This window comes from Bactrocera oleae, chromosome 6, assembly GCF_042242935.1.
Source record: "Bactrocera oleae isolate idBacOlea1 chromosome 6, idBacOlea1, whole genome shotgun sequence".
NCBI classification, from domain to species: Eukaryota; Metazoa; Arthropoda; class Insecta; order Diptera; family Tephritidae; genus Bactrocera; species Bactrocera oleae.
In genome coordinates this window covers 30124098-30144184 of record NC_091540.1, presented here as the reverse complement: position 1 = coordinate 30144184, position 20087 = coordinate 30124098, and the positions used below count along the sequence as shown (strand labels likewise).

The window sequence follows — 20087 nt, the reverse complement described above, 5'->3', positions numbered from 1 at the left end:
TTTTGATGTCATGGCTTCCTTCCATATTTTAAAGAAATTGATGAAATTTATTACTTTTTTAATTTAGAAACTAAACGTTAACAAAAGAAAAAGTAAAAAGATACAGCTGATAGAATAGCACGCTCAAAAAACATACCTTGCCGTGTAGTATTTGTGGTTTTTTAATATTGCATGGGAAACAACAACAGTGTTGATATGATAAACATAAAAAAATAAGACAATGTGACGATATGACACAATATGATACCTTGTGAATACATTAAATGTATTTGTGACATTAAGTATATGACTAAAAGCAGCACAGTATCAAAATGATAATGAGAATTCAATAAACCTTTATTCAAATAGTTTTACTGTATCTATTAATCATATATTGGTTTTGTGACATCGTTATATATACGACAAAAATTAGCACAGTAACAGAATGATAAGAAGGATTTAATTACCCGGAAAGTGGAGTGAACGGACGGACCCATAAAGCTATATAAAAGTCGTTAAAATAATAATTTTAATCTTTTTGGTATGCCCTTTATTATTAATTAGTTATGCCTAAATTAAGTAGAAGATCTGTTACACTAAGTCGTTTGGACGTTTAGACGATGGGTAGATCAAACAATATTTTTAAAAATAGTGAGCACACACAAAACACAGAAAGTCGCGCCATTCTCAGATTAGATCCCGAAATACGTTTGTTTGAGCAAAATAACGATACTCTCCAACACTAGGGAATATAGAGAACTTCGCGCAAGAAATCCTGAGTAAGGGAATTTAGAGCGCATGCATGATCAAATACAAAGAGAACATGCAAGAAGAAATATCTGATATAGGGAGAGAGGAACGTAATAGACAAACACAACGTCGAAAACTTATCAGGAGGGAAGCGAGGGAAGAAATTTTTAATTAGAGGCCTCGTCGTCAAAGTCAGATTCGCCTTCGTAGAGATCACCTATCCAATAGACAAAATTAAAACGAAAGGCACTCACAACAAATTAGATGAACGAGAGAAAATAATGTTGTAGAAACTGATTATACTGACAATTTAAAGAAGGACCTTACCGAAATATGTATTTTCTGCTGGGAATTATGGTTTTCATACTAAGTACGCAAATTAAAAGTCGAAACCATTGCTCAAGGTCACCAGAATGCCGGCGTATTTTTAATGCAACTTGCAAAAATGCGGTTTAGAATTTCCTGAAATTCCGGATTGCTTAAAAGATTTAACCCCAATTGAAGAACGGCTTATAATGCCTAGGTTGCCTTTTATGACCATCCGTTCTTTGATGTTTCAAGGCTAAAGTTTGCTCAAAGGGGCTGTGGTTAATATACCTATTTCAGTTAACAATATTGGGACATCCCTACAGAGATCCTTTTATGAGGCTCATGTCACACGTTTGGAATACAATCATTACTATATGACTCTTCTATATCATGAGCGAAACATACATATTAATGAGATCTTGATATCAGGATTTAATAACCAAGAAGAAGTTCCCTTAGTTGCATATGCCGAGGATGCCAGGTTGGTTCAATATCGTCATGAGAAACAGACGTCCGACATTAACTTTTCAGGCAATCGTATTTCCATAGCACTTGTACCTGCAGAACTGAACCTAGGCGGTCAAGATACCCTTTCAAATACAGTAAGAAAACCATTATAAAAAATTAGAATTCTTGCAAATTAGGAATAGTATATTCATTTGCGTTCGAAAGTTTTTAGGTCGTAACCGAGTTACGGCCCAGAATCTATGGTATTAAACGAAAATTTTGTTCAAAACTTGATTCAACACGATGATGGTTTTTAAAAGGTGTTAGATCTTTTCCAACACACTGGGAAGTTGCGAAAAAAACGCAGTTGGTAAGATTTGCCAATTTGGGCTTTCAACCTTCTTCATTACTTTATCGGCTGCTGAATCTCAGTGGGTTGAGTTTTTGGTCATTCTTTCAAAACGTGTCGATTTTAAAGATATTTAGGAAGAGAAAGCCAACCATTTAACAAACCAAGATTGGTATCGCTTGACAAATCCTTAAGCTTTTTAAAGAGAATGGTGCGATTTTTGGAGAGCATTTTATAAAAAACTTTTACTTTAGAGTGAAGTTTCAACAGAAAGGCAGGTAGCACATACTATGGTGTTGCCTTAATACTGCTCCTTGGATCAACCTTCAAGATCCCCAGACATTTCTTGATGTCGTTAATTTCGTTGACAATTACATTTCTATAGATGGTTCGGTCAGGCACTTAGAAAATTATTTGGGTTACCATAAGCATAATGACAGTCGGTCTTGTATTAGGGAAAAAAGGACAATACTTTTTTTGTTTTTGGTATATCATATTCACTAATGCCTTCAACGCAAATATTGTTACCTCTTACAAAAACGATTCAAAATTCAGAAAGTTGTAAATAACAATTTTCAAAAATTCAAAATGTTTTCAAATAAAATCTTACTACAGAAGATATTTTGATTTTAATTGACTCTTAACAATTCCTGTCTGATATTAGAATAAATGCTTTATTTTGATGCTATTTGTTAGCTCTGAGATCAGGCTTATCAAAAACCGAAATCTTTTCAAAAAGAAAATTACAAGATAATTTTATTAATGCGTATAATTATCTGACTTTGGAACTCCATAGAGTAAATATGGATATCTAATATATATTGGATGCATATGCTTGCTGTTCATATATATATAATTAATTATATTAACAAATCTAACAGAGGAATTTCCGACTCTTAAATTAAACTATATCAGAAGTAAATCCTGAAAATTATACTGTTAAGCAAAAACTAAAACAAAAATAATGGATTTCTTTTTACTACACCTAATATACATATGTAGGTCACGAATTTCTAACAGGCACAGAAATATCTTCGCAAGAAGCCGTCTATTTATGCATTGATCTGCATCTTTCGGAAGCAATTAAATTTAAATAAAATATTTATAATTACCTCTGAATATGGCCAGAACTGAGTATCCGTGGCTGAATGAACATCAAGATCTTATTGACACCGATAACGAGCAGACTTGAAAATGGTTCAGAAAGTCTGAATAATGAAATACTCTGGGGATTAAATTTTGGAAGCTACTGTTAGTTTTAAAACACGATCAAAAAAGCCTCCATTCTCTAGAAAGTTTCTGGACACCAATTGAAAAAGTTCTGAAATCTTTTCAAAATAAAAGAAATGAACAAATTTCAATTGAAAGAAATCAAGTAGTATTCCTAAAAGTTAGGGTGCCACATATGGTAAAACTGTGGTTCATACTCGACCTAGAATGCCTAGAGCTTCGATAAAAGTTGCTTGCATCCGAGCTACTACCGCAGAAGGTATTTTCATTATAGGAAATTGTATTGCCCTAACAAATTTTCTGAATTGGATCCAGTATTTAGGGAACTGATGAAATTGAACACAATATCAGCACTTCAAATATCATTTCATAATGTCCAGAGTCTCCACGCTCATGATATAAAAGGCGACTGTCTGATGCTAACTTCAGATATTTTATGTTTTGTAGACACTTGAAGTTATTCTTGTGAAAATTTTGATATACCAAAAGTTGTAATGAAAATTTATTTAGCCCGAAAAGTTTTAGAAGCAGTTTTGTTAAAATTTTTCAACAATAATATTGTAGTTCTTTACAGAAGTTAAGCTTTTTCTGTCAAACATTTAATTGCAGAATTTCAAGAAGACTTTACTACTGAGTCATGCAATCAAAATGTCATAATTGTTGGAGATTTTAACATTTTTATAAAAGCCATAGGCACTAGTTTTTATTAATGCTAATACATCTGTGCTTGCTATCACGTTAGTATTTGTGTTTTTAATCCAAGTAACTATATGCAACGGTTCTTTCTCGTTTTCAAACCTAAAGGCATTAGAATAGCATCATAATTCTAATAGCAGTTTTTGAGAAAAATGTAATTAAACAGAATATGTATATTAATTGTAAATATTTTAATTATTAAAATCTAAATTATTTGTGTTAATTGATATTGTTTAAGAATAACTGTAAATTCAAGATAAAAATTAAATAGTTTAAGAACAAATGTATACTGGATAAATGTTGTTCAATATCTATATTTATATGCACATGTCTGTACAATTCTTTAAACTTTAAGATTACATATAACTTACTTACATAATTTAATTTTTAAAGTTTGAATGAGGTAAGAAATAAAATATTGTATTCCTTGTCAAAAACGATCAAGGATCAACGTCTACGGGATTGTAGCAATGCAAATAACGAATATATTAAATTTTGTGTTCAAATTAGATTTTTCTACTTACAGCTTTATTAAAAAATTGGTTTGCATTTTTCAAACAATTAATAAGTGACACATTATTTGATTTTATGTACAATGCATTTTTGGTATATTTTTCAATTTTTGTTTTGACCGAATTGATTTAAGATACATTCCTTATATTATTATTAAAAAAGCTGAAAGCTCGTATTTCTATTAATGAAAATTATACTCGAAACTAAATCTTCATGTTGTTTTTCATTTTGCGACGTGTACATACATACATATACATATTACCTAAAACTACATGATCTTCATCACTTTAACTAGATGTGAAGATTGGAGTTTCTATACTTAATAATGTGAATGAACAAACTCTATTTAAACTAGAAACAAATAGTTTTCTGATATTATAGAATTTTTCTTTAAAATATAATAAATTATAAAGGGAAGAGGAGTTTCTCATTATCATATGCACACATACTGCATATAGTTCAACATGTTGAATAACCTCAACAGAAGAATAGTTGATAAGTCCTCACATTGTAGAAATTTTATTGTCACAATTTCATTTTCATGTTGTATTTGTGAACATGAAGAACTTCAGTAAATAATATTTTAAGAAATCTACCAATCCGCGTGCATGTTATTACGTATTAGATCAAGGGGGACTCAAAAAATGCATTTGTATAATCTTCACTTGCTCCGTTAGGCGTGGTTTTGCCACACAACGTGTTTCGTTTAGCATGATAAATGATTTTCTGCTCACCGAAATGTGTTTGACCCTTAACTCGTCTTCACCAAAAAAAAAACGTCGTTCAAAGTTTCGTGGCAAATCACTATAATCTGGTTGGGTTTTATTCCGACTCTCATGCAATTTAAAGATTGTATGCCGACGAACCATGCTATTGTTTTTGTTTTCGCCATCTGACGAATACTCATCATCATCATCAAAGCGTTTTGGCCGTTGTAACTGTCGAGCGATATTAACGGCATTGCCGCGACCCTATTTGTAATTTAGAATAATAACTTTTTAATATTTGCTAACTTATCAAAAACGTTTTTTTTTCAATAATATATAATATATATTCTTTTTAATTTTGATTTAAACATACGTATTTTCAGAATATGCGATTTTCTATTGATAAACTCAAATTGTAGAAAATATTTCGAATATAATACTGAGCAAGTTATGTTGATGCAATAAGTAAGCAACTAAATGATTTAAATTTATATTATACTAAAAATTAAGTCCATTTCACTCAATAAAGGGTTTGACATACCTACGAAACATTATTTTATATAAAAGCTCTGAAGTTTTGTGGGAATATTTTTTTGACTATTAGGAGGTAAATATTGAGGTAAGTGTTTATGCTTGTTTTAGATCAATGTCTGTGTTTTTAATGATTTTGGATTCAAGAAATGGCTGTAAGTATATAGGCTGTAAGGCTTTGACTTCGAGTGATTTTAGAGCTTAGTATATTACTTACTGTACTTGGCGCTCGAAACCAATCCAATTTAGTGGTAGCTAAAAGTTGTGACATGCAAAACGATTGAAAAACATTGCAACAAATTGTATAACCAAAATCATCCCGAAAAAATAACAAAACATAAGCCGATTGGATCCAATTCCTTATGACGTCGGTATATGTAAATTTGAGAATTTGTGTCATCGTATGTAATATAATCAGTCGGATCAATTGGCCACTCGAGATGTAAATAATCTTTTTTCAATTGGAGCAAGAGCACAATTAGAACAAATATTGAATTTATCATTATAAAGGCAAAAGCAAACATGTTACGTAATTCTCTCAAACTTTCCGCAATCTCGGCCTTTTTATCCTTTGTATGAAACAATGGACGCAAATACAGCTTTATTAAATCTTTCCAAAAACCGTCTTCTTTACTGTCACTTCTCTTGTACCCCATGAAACATCATTAATATTAAAGACTGAGTAAATAAGAATTAGCATGTACATGGAAGGAATGGTGATGTAATAGATGAAACCGCATATTAACGCTCCGACTTCTTGGGAATGCACTATGCCTAGAAATAAAAAGTGTGACTAATTGTTATCCCAACGTCGTCGTTGATTATAGAATTTATTTAGCATCTCGGGTGAATGAGTATAAGCGTCCAATGCAGCTGAATTTTTTACACGTAAGCTCTATTTCAAAGTCTATTTTAGTCTTTACTGTGTGCGGGGCAAGAGTGCCCCCGGCTAGCTCATTGGCTTTGCAGTTGCCAGCGATTCTGCTGTAACCAGGCACCCAAACGAGCCTGATGCTAATTATAGTGAAGACAGACACTCCTTGACTAGCTTTGATTGCACGGTTCGCGAACTCAGGGCTAGTATTGCCGCGCTGCTTTTGGATTGAATGCTCATTTCTCTAAACGAAGTAGCAGTACTTCTACCGCCTCCTTGCAGCCACTTCCGCCTAAACAACGCTACAGTGGTCCGGTAGCCTGAAGCTAAGATTAACGGAGAGCTCTTTACAGAAACCAGGCACTCCTTGACTAGCTTTGATTGCACGGTTCGCGCACTCAGGGCGAGTACTGGCGAGTTGCTTTTGGATTGAATGCTCATTTCTCTAAACAAAGCAGCAGTACTTCTACCGCCTACTTGATAGCAGCCACTTCCGGCTAAACAACCATAAAGTGGTCCGGTAGCCTGAAGCTAAGATTGACGGAGAGCTCTTTACAGAAAACCCCCTCTCCAACTTTACCTCCTAGCATCGACCCATCCGTGAAAAAGCTCACCGCGCCTCGTCTCTAGCGGTTTCTTCCCATCCACATCTCCCTCGTCGGAATATGACCAGAGAAAAGGTCACCTTGTGTGACCTCTGTAACGCAGTGATCTAAATTTTCAGGAATGCAGCAGAAAGAGGAGAGAATTTCAGCGTGACCTTGTTCGGTGCTCTTTATAAGCATAATAATTCAACTGCTGGCAATGTACACAGGTGCTATGTTTGAAATAATATTAAAAGCAATCGTTGGTGTGCACCGAAGATTCCGATGAGCGCCGCTCTTTGGACCCGCTCAAGCTTTTTAGCCAGAGTAGCCCTTTTGAGCGCCTTCCACCAGACAAACACACCATAGAACAATATTGTCTTGACTACGGTTTTGCAGAATCAGAACACCACCTTTGGTGAGAGTCCCCACCTTTTCCCTATAGCTCTCGTGCAGCATCTCTCCTCGATGCTTGGCCTCCAAGAAAGCTTTCTATCAAGGATAAGCCCTAAGTATTTCACCTTATCACCAGGTTGAAGTCGTGAAACCCCGAAAGAGGGGAGAGGCACCTATTGGATCTTATACCTCCTAGTAAATAAAACAATTTCGGTTGACAGCTAGGCCGCTACTATTCGACCAGTTGGATAGCAAGTTTAGGAGTAAGCTCATAGACGGTATTTAAGAATTTTTCCTTAACCATAAGAACCACATCATCTGCATAGGCTATCGCCCGACAGCCTAGTTCCCCGAGTTCTATAAGTAGGTCATTTACCACCAATATCCAGCGCAGTGGGGAGGGTACCCCTCCCTGCGGAGATCCCCTATTAACCTTTCTGGTTGTCTTGGCACTACCCCACTCCACTACGACAGAATTGTCGCCAAGAAGACCAAATATGAAATGATTCTACTTCAAACTTTTCGAGGGCTTTAACCCCTACCCTTGGCCGCACGTTATTGAAGGCCCTCTAGGTGTCGAAAAAAGTGCCTACGGCATGTGTATAAGGGTAATCTCCAGCCATGGCTCTACATCATACAAAGCAGTGTCGACCGACATGCCTTTGATAAAGGTATGCTGGCCCCGTAACACTTTACCCCTCGGTATTCTGTTCCTAATGTACAGATTCATAAGTCTCTCCAGCGTTTTCAACAGAAACGAGGATAGGCTGATGGGTCTGAAATCTTTTGCCCCGACCTCTTACCGGCCTTTGAAATAAACGTAACTTTAACCTGTCTTTAGTTTTCCCTTTACTTTTATGAATTATCAGAAGACAGGAGCTTTCAAGAGTAGTTTTAGTCTGATCGAAGCTTCCTAAAATACAGTACGCAATTAGTATTCCTGAAATTTCTATGGGTTTTGTACTTCGCCGTCCAAGTTGAAACCAATATATTTATGATCGGAGAATGAATGGTCATCTAGAGCTCTCCACTCCGAGATCAAGGGAGCAATTTCTCTAGAGGCTAGCGTGACGTCAAGGACTTCCGCCCTGCTAGGTGTCACAAAAGGTCGACCGACCTGCCTTTGATATAGGCATGCTGCGCCCGTAACAGTTTACCCCTCGGTATTTTGCTCCTAATTTACAGACCCTAAGGATAGGCTGATGGGTCTGAAATCACCGATATGAGAGCTTTTACCGGCCTTTGAAATAAGAGTAATCTTAACCTGGGTCCTGACCCAATTGGTATTCCTGAAATTTTTATGGGTTTTGTGCTTCGGTCGCGAGCTGTCCAAGCTGAAACCAATATATTTATGATCGGAGAAGGAATGGTCGTCTAGAACTCTCCAATCCGAGATCAAGGGAGCAATTTCTCTAGAAGCTAGCGTGACGTCAAGGACTTTGGCCCTGCTAGGTGTCACAAAAGGAGGGCAGTTTCCCTTATTGTAAATAAAAAGTGACTCACCTCTTGCGTTTGTGCCCACTTCGCCCAGACGGTGTGCCTTGAGTTGGCATCCGAGCCTATTAAAACCGCGGCTTCTTTACGCCTGGCCTATGCCAAACTCCTCCTCAGCAGGTTCGGAGGTTGCTCCACCTCGTCGTCGTGCGGCATATAGGCTGAGACAAGCGAAATTTCTCTAGCACTGTCCTCCAACATAGCAGTGACGACGTCCTCGTTGCTAAAATTAGGTAAAAGAAAAAAGTTAAATTCGTTTCTGACCATCAGGCAGGCTCTGCTTCTACCTGTGCTGCTTGCCGCTAGGATCTTATGGATTTTTGTCCTAAGTCCAGTTATTACATAGCTGCTCTGTCACGGTTCCTGGATGAGGACAACGTCGTCTTCGTCCCTTCCTAGGCGAATCAATAGATCAGCGGAGGCCACATTTACTGGAGGTTAATTTGGAGGATCTTCATTTTCCAAACTTTTATCCAGCAGTGAGTGTTCCGCACCATCACCCGTACCATCGACCCCAGCCTCCTCAAACAGGCGCCCGAGACTGAAGACGGATCGATCATCGCCTGACGATCCGCCCCGTACTCACCGCATCCAAGAGGATACGGTCGATATCCATTTTCAAGTGGGTATCTTTCCCGCTCTCTTCCGGAGAAGGCAGGGGGCCATTCGCCCTGGCTTCTGTTAGGAGCATCTTTTGACGACCGTTCTTCGGCACACCTTTTAAGTTTGTGCAGTCATTGTGCAGTGTCGAAGTTAGCAGCCTCTACCCGCCTCCACTTATTATGGGAGATGGCTCAATCTCCCCTGCTTCGGTTGTACACACCGAGCTCCACTAAGCTTGCGAGTTTAGCGATATCATCAAGCGTCCGTGCGGCTCCAACCAGAGGCTTTTTACCAAGGGAGGATTCCCCCTACTGCGAACTCTGCCGCTTTATCGAGGTGTGAGGCTCGCTCGGCCGCACTTTCCCGTCGCTCACGTCGGCGGCCTTAGTGTTTTTGTTCGTTTTCATTGTTATTTGGTCCCCACTCAGAGCCGCTGTCCTCCTCCCGGAAAGAGAGTCGCCTTTTATGGCGACACCAACTTAATGATGACGGGAAGGGAACGTAATCCGAGGCCTGCCATAGTTTTAACGGGACGGAGGCGGCCTTGGCATTAACCCATCAGCCATTTCTGCAGGGTATCACCCCTGCATAGTCAGGTGACAGAATACCATGTCCACCAGCCCAGGGTTCAACCGAGTCCATCTAATAGTCTAGGCTATGTCCGTATCGAGCAAAAGTCATATCAGAAGTTTAAAATTGCCGTAAAGGCTGCAGGTCATTTAGCGTTACCCAGAATGGCGGCGCGGTAGCGAACCTGATCTACAACCCGACTTAAAAGTTAGTAAGAAGACAGAAACATCTAACTCAAACATTTATTTATAAATCTAATTACTTAAAAAACGGTTCTTTTGAAACCTGTTGACTATCGTGATTAAGTTTTTGAACATGCAGTTTGAAATCCTCCAATTTTCGAGCTTTGGCGATAGCGAATGCGTCGATAATAATATGAAAATCCAACTTTTTGCCCAATTTACTAAACGAATGTTCACCACTTGAAACAGAAACGGATAAAGTGAAAAATATTATCAAAGCGATGCGAATATTCAGGAAAAGCTTTCCTAATTTTTGTGCATTAATAACATTCAATGAGTTGTATGAATTAAGACGGGACTCAAAATTTGTATCGGAAACGTGTTGACGTGAATACCTTTATTGGAGAACTTATCATATAAATCAACGGAATGCTTTTTATCAAATTTTTTGCAGCTGCATTGAGTTCATTTTCTTTCATATCATGGAACTGCCATAGAAATGAAAACGATTTCTTTTGAATACAATTTCTACTTTACTGCAATTTTCACCCAGTTCTTTATGTACATGTGTCGTTTCCGTGCTTTGTTTTCTTTCTGACGGCGTCATGCTCTAAATTATCTGGCTTTAATTGTATCCTGAACAGGGTATATTAAGCTTGTCACGAAGTTTGTAACACCCACAATGAAAGGTCGGAGACCTTAAGCTGAGTTCATTTAGCCACGTCCGTCTGTCTGTATATATGCAAGCTAGTCCTTCAGTTTTTAAGCTATCGATTTGAAATTTTGCACCTGTCCTTTTCTCGCTAAGAAGCTGCTAATTTGTCGGAACGTCCGATATCGGACCACTATAGCATAGAGCTGCCGTGCCAACGGAACAATCGGTATCAAGTGCTTGCATGAAAACTTTTGCATTTGATGAGATATGTTTACAAAATTTGGCATGACTTATTATCTAAGGATATAATGCAATCTTCGAAGAAATTGTTCAAATCGAATCACTATAGCATAGAGCTGCCGTGCCAACTGAACAATCGGTATCAAGTGCTTGCATGGAAAACTTTTTCATTTGATGAGATATGTTTACATAATTTGGCATGACTTATTATCTAAAGATATAATGCAATCTCCAAACAAATTGTTCAAATTGGTTCACTGTAGTATATAGTTGCCATACAAACTGAACGATCGGAATCAAGTGCTTGCATGGGAAACTTCTTTATGTGACGAGGTATCTTCACCAAATTAGACACTAGTTATTTTTTAAGGCAACAATGTATTCTCCGCAGAAATTCATAATATAGCTGCAACCGAAGTAAAGGTTTTTTCTTGTTTATTGGTCTAATTTGATCGGACTATTTGTACACTTGTGTAGTTATGTGTGGAGTTATTCATAACTATAAACATAAATATAAGCATAAATTTAAATGTAAAATTATGTGGCTTTTTGTTCCCGAGCAGATTGATGAATTTGCTGCTGCTGTTGTTGTTGTGTTGCTGGGGCGATACATTTGTTTCCCGCATTTTTCTGTCCGTCCGCTGATACTGATATTTCTTCTTCCTGATTCATTCGTATTAGAAAAAATTCTGACGTGCTATATTGGTACTGTTGAGCCTTTTGCATTATCGTCTAATTCGTCTTTATACGAGTTTGAAGAAAAATGCAGGGATGTGTTCATTTGGTATGAACATCCCAGTCGCCTTGCCGGGTCTTCGAATAAAAAGTTGTTAGATCTATTTTGCTTTCGGTTAGAGTCCAACCGAGGATGGTGTCTTGTGCGATCACGGTGTTGTAGTCTGGGTTGAATAATCCGGGTTTTAGTATCCTTTGGTAGATGTCTGCTCCCAGTTCCTTCATGATTTTATCATCTTTGTGAAACATAGGGTCGGCTAGGACTAAGTGGTCGAATCTTTTAAGGATTTCACCACTTATATCACGATTGTAGGGTCGGGTCGATACTTCCTGCGTCATAATTTTATTCAATATGTTTGCAGAATTTTTCAAGTCAAACTACTGTAATAATTTTTCCAAAACTTTCTTATCAGCACGTGCTGTGTTGGTATACTTTAATTAACGCTCCAATTATTTCTCAAAAAGACGTCCTACTTAATTTAAATAAGTTAAAACCATCTTTTTTTTCTTAAAAAATAGTGCCAAATATATTTACTTGCCTTTGACAAGGATATTTAATTCCTCTCTTAAACACGGTATATTTCCTTCAATATGGAAACAGTCATTTATAATTCCCTTGCATAAAAGTGGATTTAGATCTAACATTGAAAACTATAGAGGTATCGCAAAACTATCAGTTATACCTAAACTTTTTGAAGCCATCATCACTGACCATATAACCTTTTCGATTTCTCCGTTAATTTCCTCATCTTAGCATGAATTTCGTAAAGGGAATCGACTCTAACAAACTTGCTTGAATTTGTAAACCATGTATCATTGGGTTTTAGGGAACACGGGAACGGATGTTATATACACAGACTTTAGCAAAGCTTTCGATAAAGTAAACCTCTCGATTCTCATACATAAACTTGATCTGCTGGGCTTTCAGCCAAGATTTCTTAAATGGGTAGCTTCCTATCTTTATAATAGAACACAACGAGTAATATTTGAGGATACACCTTCAGATAAAATTAATGTTTCTTCAGGTGTTCCGCAAGGTAGTCATCTTGGCCCGATTCTGTTCTTGTTATTTATTAACGATATCTCTTCAGTAATTGTATTCTCAAAAATTGTATTATACGCTGACGACGTAAAGCTTTTTAAATCATACACTTCAACTGATGAAAGGTGTCTGTTGCTAACAGACTTAAACAATTTGGATGTTTGGTGTGCTAGACCAGTGATATTAGATGATACTCATATTATTATACATCAACTGATAAAAGGTGTCAGTTGATAACAGACTTAAACAATTGCTGCGTGGTATGATAGAAATGATTTGCCACTGAACCTCAAAAAATATAAGACGATGTGGTTTTTCCTTGCACCTCTCTCCTTATGTAATAAAAAACTATAAACTATAAGTTTTTAACTTTGTTGATTTGGGAGTTACTATAAACCTAAGCTTAATTTTAGTCTTCATATTGATACCATGGTCTTGAAAGCAGAAGCTGTCCTCAGTTTTGTTAAACGTTGGTCTAAAGAATTAAGAGATCTATCTTGGCTTTCCGGTACGGAGCGCTAGTTACCAAATCCAATCTGTTAAGCTAGAGTATGTTCAAAAACAATTTTTACTTTTCGGCTTAGGGCATTTCCGATGGCATTCTAGGTTAAGTCTACCTCCATACACTAGTGGTATAAAACTTGTAAATTTACATACATTTACTAGTTGTAATTATGTGCTTGGCACAGCATTCTTAGTAAAAATCCTGAATGGAACAGTTTGTAGTCCTTTTCTCCTGTCTGAAATTAAATTTAATATCCCGATTCGCTTTTTGAGGCAGTTTAGACCTTTACTTTTAAAATCCTGTAGATCAAATTTTGAACTAAACGAGCCATTCCGCCGTATATGTCATGATTTTAATTCTTATTCCAGCACATCTGACTTATTTGACTCACTTTTCAAAATTAAAAAGACTTTATTGTTTTCTCTTAATTAATGAAAATGTAAAAATTTATTATATTATCTTAATGAATGAAAATGTAAAAATTTATTAGTTTTAGATCTTAACACTTAAAAAACTCTCTTGCCCTTTCTAACTCGGCTAATTCCGCACGTATGCGAATTGCGCCCCTCGAGTCGAATGCGCGGGAGGAGGGTAATCGCTGGGTTATTATTATTATTATAAGGCAGTTGACATCGACATATCAGTCGGGAACTTTAACATTTGACAAGATATGTTTACGAAATTTGGCACGAGTTATTATCTAAGGCAATAATGTGATCTTCGAAGAAATTGTTCCGATCGGATCACTATAGTATATAGCTGCCATACAAACTGAAAGAGCGGAATCAAGTACCTGCATCGAAAACTTTTTCATTTGACGAGATACGATTACAAAATTTAGCATGATGTTCAGACTAGATCACTATAGCATATAGCTGCCATACAAACTAAACGATCGGAATCAAGTAGTTGTATGGAAAACTCTTTCATATAACGACGTGTCTTCACGAAATTTGGCATGGATTCTTATTTAAGACAACAATTCAATCTCCAAAGAAATTGTAAAGATCGAATCACTATACAAGATATCTGCCATATTAACTGAACTATCGGAATTAAGTGCTACCATGGTTAGTTAAGTTAACGTTTTTTCTTGTTATAAATTGCTTTCGTTGCAAGAGTATAAAATGTTCGGTTACACCCTAACTTAGCCCTTCCGTACTTCTTCCAATGTGTGTTTTTGAAGGTAAATTTTGATTACAGTAATGCTGCGTTTGATTCCAGATCTCTAAACTCTATCAAGTATTGTATTTAGAGATATTTCTTAATAATGGATCAACACTCGCTATTAATGTTTAAGTGAAATGTTTATATTTTCTGTTTAATGATATACTACAAGTATATTACGATATATAATATATTTATATGTACATTGCGCCAGAGGTTTTCCTTCAAAATTGTTAAGATAAGTTTTTCGACTACTGCTGTGGCCATAAACCCTCAGCCTATCACGTTTCCACCTCCATGTTTAACAGTTGGAGTAAATTATTTATATATAAGGCTATATTGGGATTTTCCATACTTTCTGAACGCCATCCGTATGTTTTGTAGACACTTAAAGTTATTCTTGTGAAAATTTTGATTTATCAAAGGTGGTAAAGAAAATTTATTCAGCCCGAAAAGTTTTAAAAGAAGTTTTGTTAAAGTTTTTCAACAATAATATTGTAGTTCTTTACAAAAATTCAGCTTTTTCTGTCAAACATTTAATTGCAGAATTTCAAGAAGACTTTACTACTGAATTATGCAATCAAAATGTCATAATTGTTAGAGATTTTAACATTTTTATAAAAGCCTACAGGGACTAGTCTTTATTAATGCTATTACTTACGAGACAGTGCTTGCTATCACGTTAGTATTTGTGTATCTATTCCAAGTAACGGTTCTTTCTCGTTTTCAAACCTAAAGGCATTAGAATAGCATCATAATTATAATAGCAGTTTTTGAGAAAAATGTTATTAAACAAAATATGTATATTAATTGTAAATATTTTAATTATTAAAATCTAAATTATTTGTGTTATTTATTGTTTAAGAATTAGTGTAATTTCAAGATAAACTTAAATGGTTTAAGAACAAATGTATATTGGATAAATGTCTGAAAGATTACATATAACTTACTTACACAGATAAAAAATAAAATATTGTATTCCTTGTCAAAAACGATTTCTTTTCATACTCGTTATTATAGTTGTAATGCATTTTATATATAATCAATTATAACCGTATACAACAAAACTCAAGTAAAATTTCCTATAGTTTGAGTAAACTTAGTATACAAACTATTCTAATTAATTTTGCTGTGATTGTAAATAATGGATGCCAAACTTCCTACTTTTTATTGATCTTCCCAGAGCGTCGATGGCAATGCAAATAACGAATATAAATATTAAATTTTGGGTTCAAATTAGATTTTTCTACTTACAACTTTATTAAGAAACTTGTTTGCATTTTTCAAACAAATAGTTAGTGACAAAATATTTGATTTCATGTATATTTTTGGTGTTTTTTTTCAGTTTTTGTTTTGACCAAATTGATTTCAGATACATTCCTCATATTATTATTTAAAAAGCTGAAAGCTTGTATTTCTATTAATGAAAATTATACTCGAAACTAAATGTTCATGGTGTTTTTCATTTTGCAAACGGTACATACAGACATATACATACGACCTAAAAATACATGATCTTTATTACTTTAACTAGATGTGAAGATTGGAGTTTCTATACTTAATAATGTGAATGAACAAACTCTATTTAAACTAGAAACAAATAGTTTTCTGATATTTTAGAATTTTTCTTTAAAATATAATAAATTATAAAGGGAAGAAGAGTTTCTCATTATCATATATACACATACATACGCATATGGTTTAACATGCTGAATAACCTCAACAGAAGAATAGTTGATAAGTGCTCATACAAGATGCGTTCCAAGTAAACAAATGGGTTTTTTGGCAAAATCAATTAATTTTATTCAAAATAGTCTCCTTCTGCTTTAATACAGTTTTTTGCACGGTCCAAAAGCATGTTTTAGCTCGTTGTCCGGTATGGCCGCCAGTATGCCGGTGCAAGCCTTTGAATGGCCTCCACGTCTGCATAACGCTTTTCTTTCAACGGCAAATAGATTTTTCCGAAAAGGTAGAAGTCGCACGGTGCCATATCAGGTGAATACGGGGAGTGGTTGATTGTTAAAAAGTGATTTTTGATCAAATAATCAGCCGCAAGCGTCGATCGATGAGAAGGCGCATTATCGTGCAACAAACGCCAACTTCCATCTTCGCGATGTTCGGGCCAAGGTAAAATAACGCATTAACGTTTTGGCCTGGTGAAATAAACTCCTTGTGGACAATACCCTTGGAATAATAAAAACAAATCAGCATTGTCTTCACTTTTGACTTCTCCAGGCGCAATTTTTTGGGTTTCGGCTCATCTCTCTTTTATGTCCTCACGACCCCTTTGAAAACGTTGAAACCACTCGTGCACTCTGCTACGGGAGAGGCAATCATCGCCATAAACTTGTTTCATCAATTAAAACGTTTCGGTAAAAGCTTTACCCATTTTAAAACAAAATTTAATGTTGGTTCTTTGTTCGAAGCTCATTTTCGCACCGATGACAAAAACATACTGACACTTAAAACGCAATAACTTCACTTCCAATAGATAAAATGTCATGAAATTTTTACTGGAAGTCGATAAAGAATAGCAGATGCTAATGTACAAGTCGACATATAGGTGGCGCCACTAGAGTTTACTTTGTTACTTTTTTACTGTTTACTTTGGAACGCACCTTATATTGTAGAAATTTTAATGTCACAATTTTATTTTCATGTTGTCATTTGTGAACACGGAAATTTCGAATAACTTCAATAAATAAGATTTTAATAAATCTACCAATCTTCGTTCATGTTATTACGTATTATATCAAGGGAGACTCAAAAGCTGCATTTGTATAATCTGTCCGTACACAGGGCAAAGGGTTCTTGTTAAAGTCAGTATTGTGCTTCACTTGCTCCGTTAGGCGTCGTTTTGCCACACAACGTTTTTCGTTTAGGATGATTAGTGATTTTCTACTCATCGAAATGTGTTTGACCTTTAACTCGTCTTCACCAAGAAAACGTAGTTCAAAGTTTCGTGGCAAATCACTATAATCTAGTTGGGTTTTATTCCGACTCTCATGCAGTTTAAAGATTGTATGTCGACGAACCATGCTATTGTTTTTGTCAGCCCTTGCATCGGTATATAAATTGTCTTCGCCATCTGACGAATTCTCATCATCATCATCAAAGCGTTTTGGCCGTTGCAACTGTCGAGCGATATTAACGGCATTTCCGCGTATTTCCTGTGCCGCGTCCTCATCTGAAATCTAGAATAATAACTTTTTAATTTTGGTTAACTTATGATAAATGTTTATTTTCAATAATAGATAATATAAATTCTTTTTAATTTTGATTTAAATATACCTATTTTTAGAATATTCTAATTTTAATTAATCAGTTCAAATTGTAGCAAATATTTCGAATATAATTTTAAGTAATTTATGTTGATGCAATAAGTAAGCAACTAACTAGCTGAAATTAATATTATAAAAAAATTAAGACAATTCCACGTAATAACGGATTTGGAATACCTACAATACATTATTTCATATTAAAGATTTGCAGTTTTATAATAAATACGCTTATAGAGCTGAAAGTGAATAATAAAATACCAAACAATATTCCTGTCACAAACAGTTTTGTATTTTAAATAATTTTGGATTTCATGAAATCGCTGTAAGTATAGAGGCTTTGACTTCGAGTGATTTTCGGGCTTAGTATACTACTTACTGTACTTGGCGCTCGAAACCAATCCAATTGAGTGTTTGCTAAAAGTTGTGATATGGTAGCAAAACGATGGAAAAACATTGCAATGAATTGTATAACTAAAATCACCCCGAAGAAAATAACAAAACACAAGCCGATTGGATCCAATTCCTTATGACGTCGGTATATGTAAATTTGAGAATTTGTGTCATGTCATACTCGAGATGTAAATAATCTTTTTTCAATTGGAGCAAGAGCACAATTAGAACAAATATTGAATTTATCATTATAAAGGCAAAAGCAAACATGTTACGTAATTCTCTCAAACTTTCCGCAATCTCGGCCTTTTTATCCTTTGTATGAAACAATGGACGCAAATACAGCTTCATTAAATCTTTTCAAAAACGTTTTTCTTTTAGCGATATTTCTCCCAATTCTAAATCTACTAATAATGGATCGTTGACCCAACCAGGTAAATACTCTCGACCACCCTTTTCAACACTTTCACCAGGTACTAGACCGATACCGTCGTCCTTGTAAAAAATTATTTTACGTAACTGCATTTATCTACGAGAATTTGTAACGACAATACCTTCTTTACTGTCACTTCTCTTGTACCCCATGAAACATCATTCATATTAAAGACTGAGTAAATAAGAAGGAGCATGTACATGGAAGGAATGGTAATATAATAGATGAAACCGCATATTAACGCTCCGACTTCTTGGGGATGCACTATGCCTAGATGTGTAAAGTGTGAATAATTGTTATCAAATTAGTTGGTAACTTGAATACCAGCGATGAAAATTTGCATAAAAACCAGAAGAAAAAGTAGGGAGGCCGGTGCCGGAGGTCCGTCGTCTATCATCTGTATAATTATGCCAATCAATACAGCCATCATCATCATCAATACAGCCATCAATTCCCAAATATTCTTTATCTTGAATGAAAGGTAGTTTATAGCGAAAGGCATTGTATAGGAAATACAAATAGATGATTTTGGTCAATATTCGATTGTAATTTACCTGAAATTTTTGTTTTAAATAAATGCACGACAGAATGAAGCAAAACACAGGAACGAAGTTCCACAAGAATGAGCTCCAAATACTTGTGCTGAAAACAGCTACCAAAGCACCCACCATCATCAAGAATATAGTACCTGGACCCAAAATTGTGCCAACCATTAGCATGGCCTGATAAACAATGTACGGCGTTGAATTGGAACTATTATTCTGCACGACCATATCCGCATCGGAAAGTAAATCAAATATATTTGCAATTGTGGAGGGAACCCAACGTCGTCGTTGATTATAGAATTCATTGAACATCTCGGGTGAATGAGTATAAGCGTCCGATGCAGCTGAATATTCTACACGTAAGCCCTGTTTCAAAATCAATGTACATAACCACCGATCTTCTCCTTCTCCAGTTTTTATAACTTTATTTATGTTGGAAATTATTAAGTCGACATGATAAGAACTACGAATAGAATTCAGACCGATTATTGATGAATTTCTAGAGATATAAAAATTGGAGTTATCGAAACAAATTTGAGTACACGGCCCATCAGAGATCACAACGAAAACCAATAAGAAACCATATTTTCGTATAATTTGGCGCTCATGACGACTTTTTTACTTAATTAAAGCTAGAACTACGAACCGGTCTATTACCAGTTTCAAAACTTGTACCCAAGACTTTTTTAATTTTTTTTTTGAATATGCCATGACTTTTTAAAATATTTTATTAACGCCAGATTAGCGTACATATTCTGGGTATATTTTTGGTTTGACCTTTTATTGACATTATTGACTATTATTGTAAACAGCTCAAAATATTAGTATTATACTGTTATTGTGCTATTACATTACCTACTTATAGAGGGAAATACTTATT

General features: G+C 35.5%; 1 protein-coding gene across 2 annotated transcripts; it reads right to left on the bottom strand.

Annotated features, from left to right (window-relative positions):
- Positions 1-14679: 14679 nt before the first annotated feature.
- Positions 14680-19776, bottom strand: LOC106622782 (chitin synthase chs-2-like). Of its 2 annotated transcripts, XR_011396877.1 has the most exons (5): positions 19217-19776; positions 18987-19131; positions 18784-18932; positions 18216-18724; positions 14680-17752 (listed from the first exon to the last, which is right to left on the bottom strand). XR_011396877.1 is itself a non-coding variant. In XM_070111257.1 (4 exons), the coding sequence occupies exons 1-4, from the start codon at positions 19517-19519 to the stop codon at positions 17306-17308; spliced, it is 1044 nt and encodes a 347-aa protein (XP_069967358.1). In that variant the 5' UTR covers positions 19520-19721; the 3' UTR covers positions 14680-17305. The 2 variants fall into 2 exon arrangements, 1 of the variants encoding a protein (XP_069967358.1); XM_070111257.1 differs by lacking the exon at positions 18216-18724 and having other exon boundaries at positions 19217-19721.
- Positions 19777-20087: the final 311 nt, after the last annotated feature.

Coding starts and splice junctions, on each gene's coding strand:
- LOC106622782 (XM_070111257.1), bottom strand. CDS start 19,519: ATGTTCAATGAATTCTATAATCAACGACGACGTTGGGTTCCCTCCACA. Junction 19,132..19,216: donor ATTTAAAACAAAAATTTCAG/GTAAATTACAAT, acceptor CTTTCATTCAAG/ATAAAGAATATTTGGGAATT. Junction 17,753..18,783: donor GAGAAGTGACAGTAAAGAAG/GTATTGTCGTTA, acceptor TTATTATTCTAG/ATTTCAGATGAGGACGCGGC.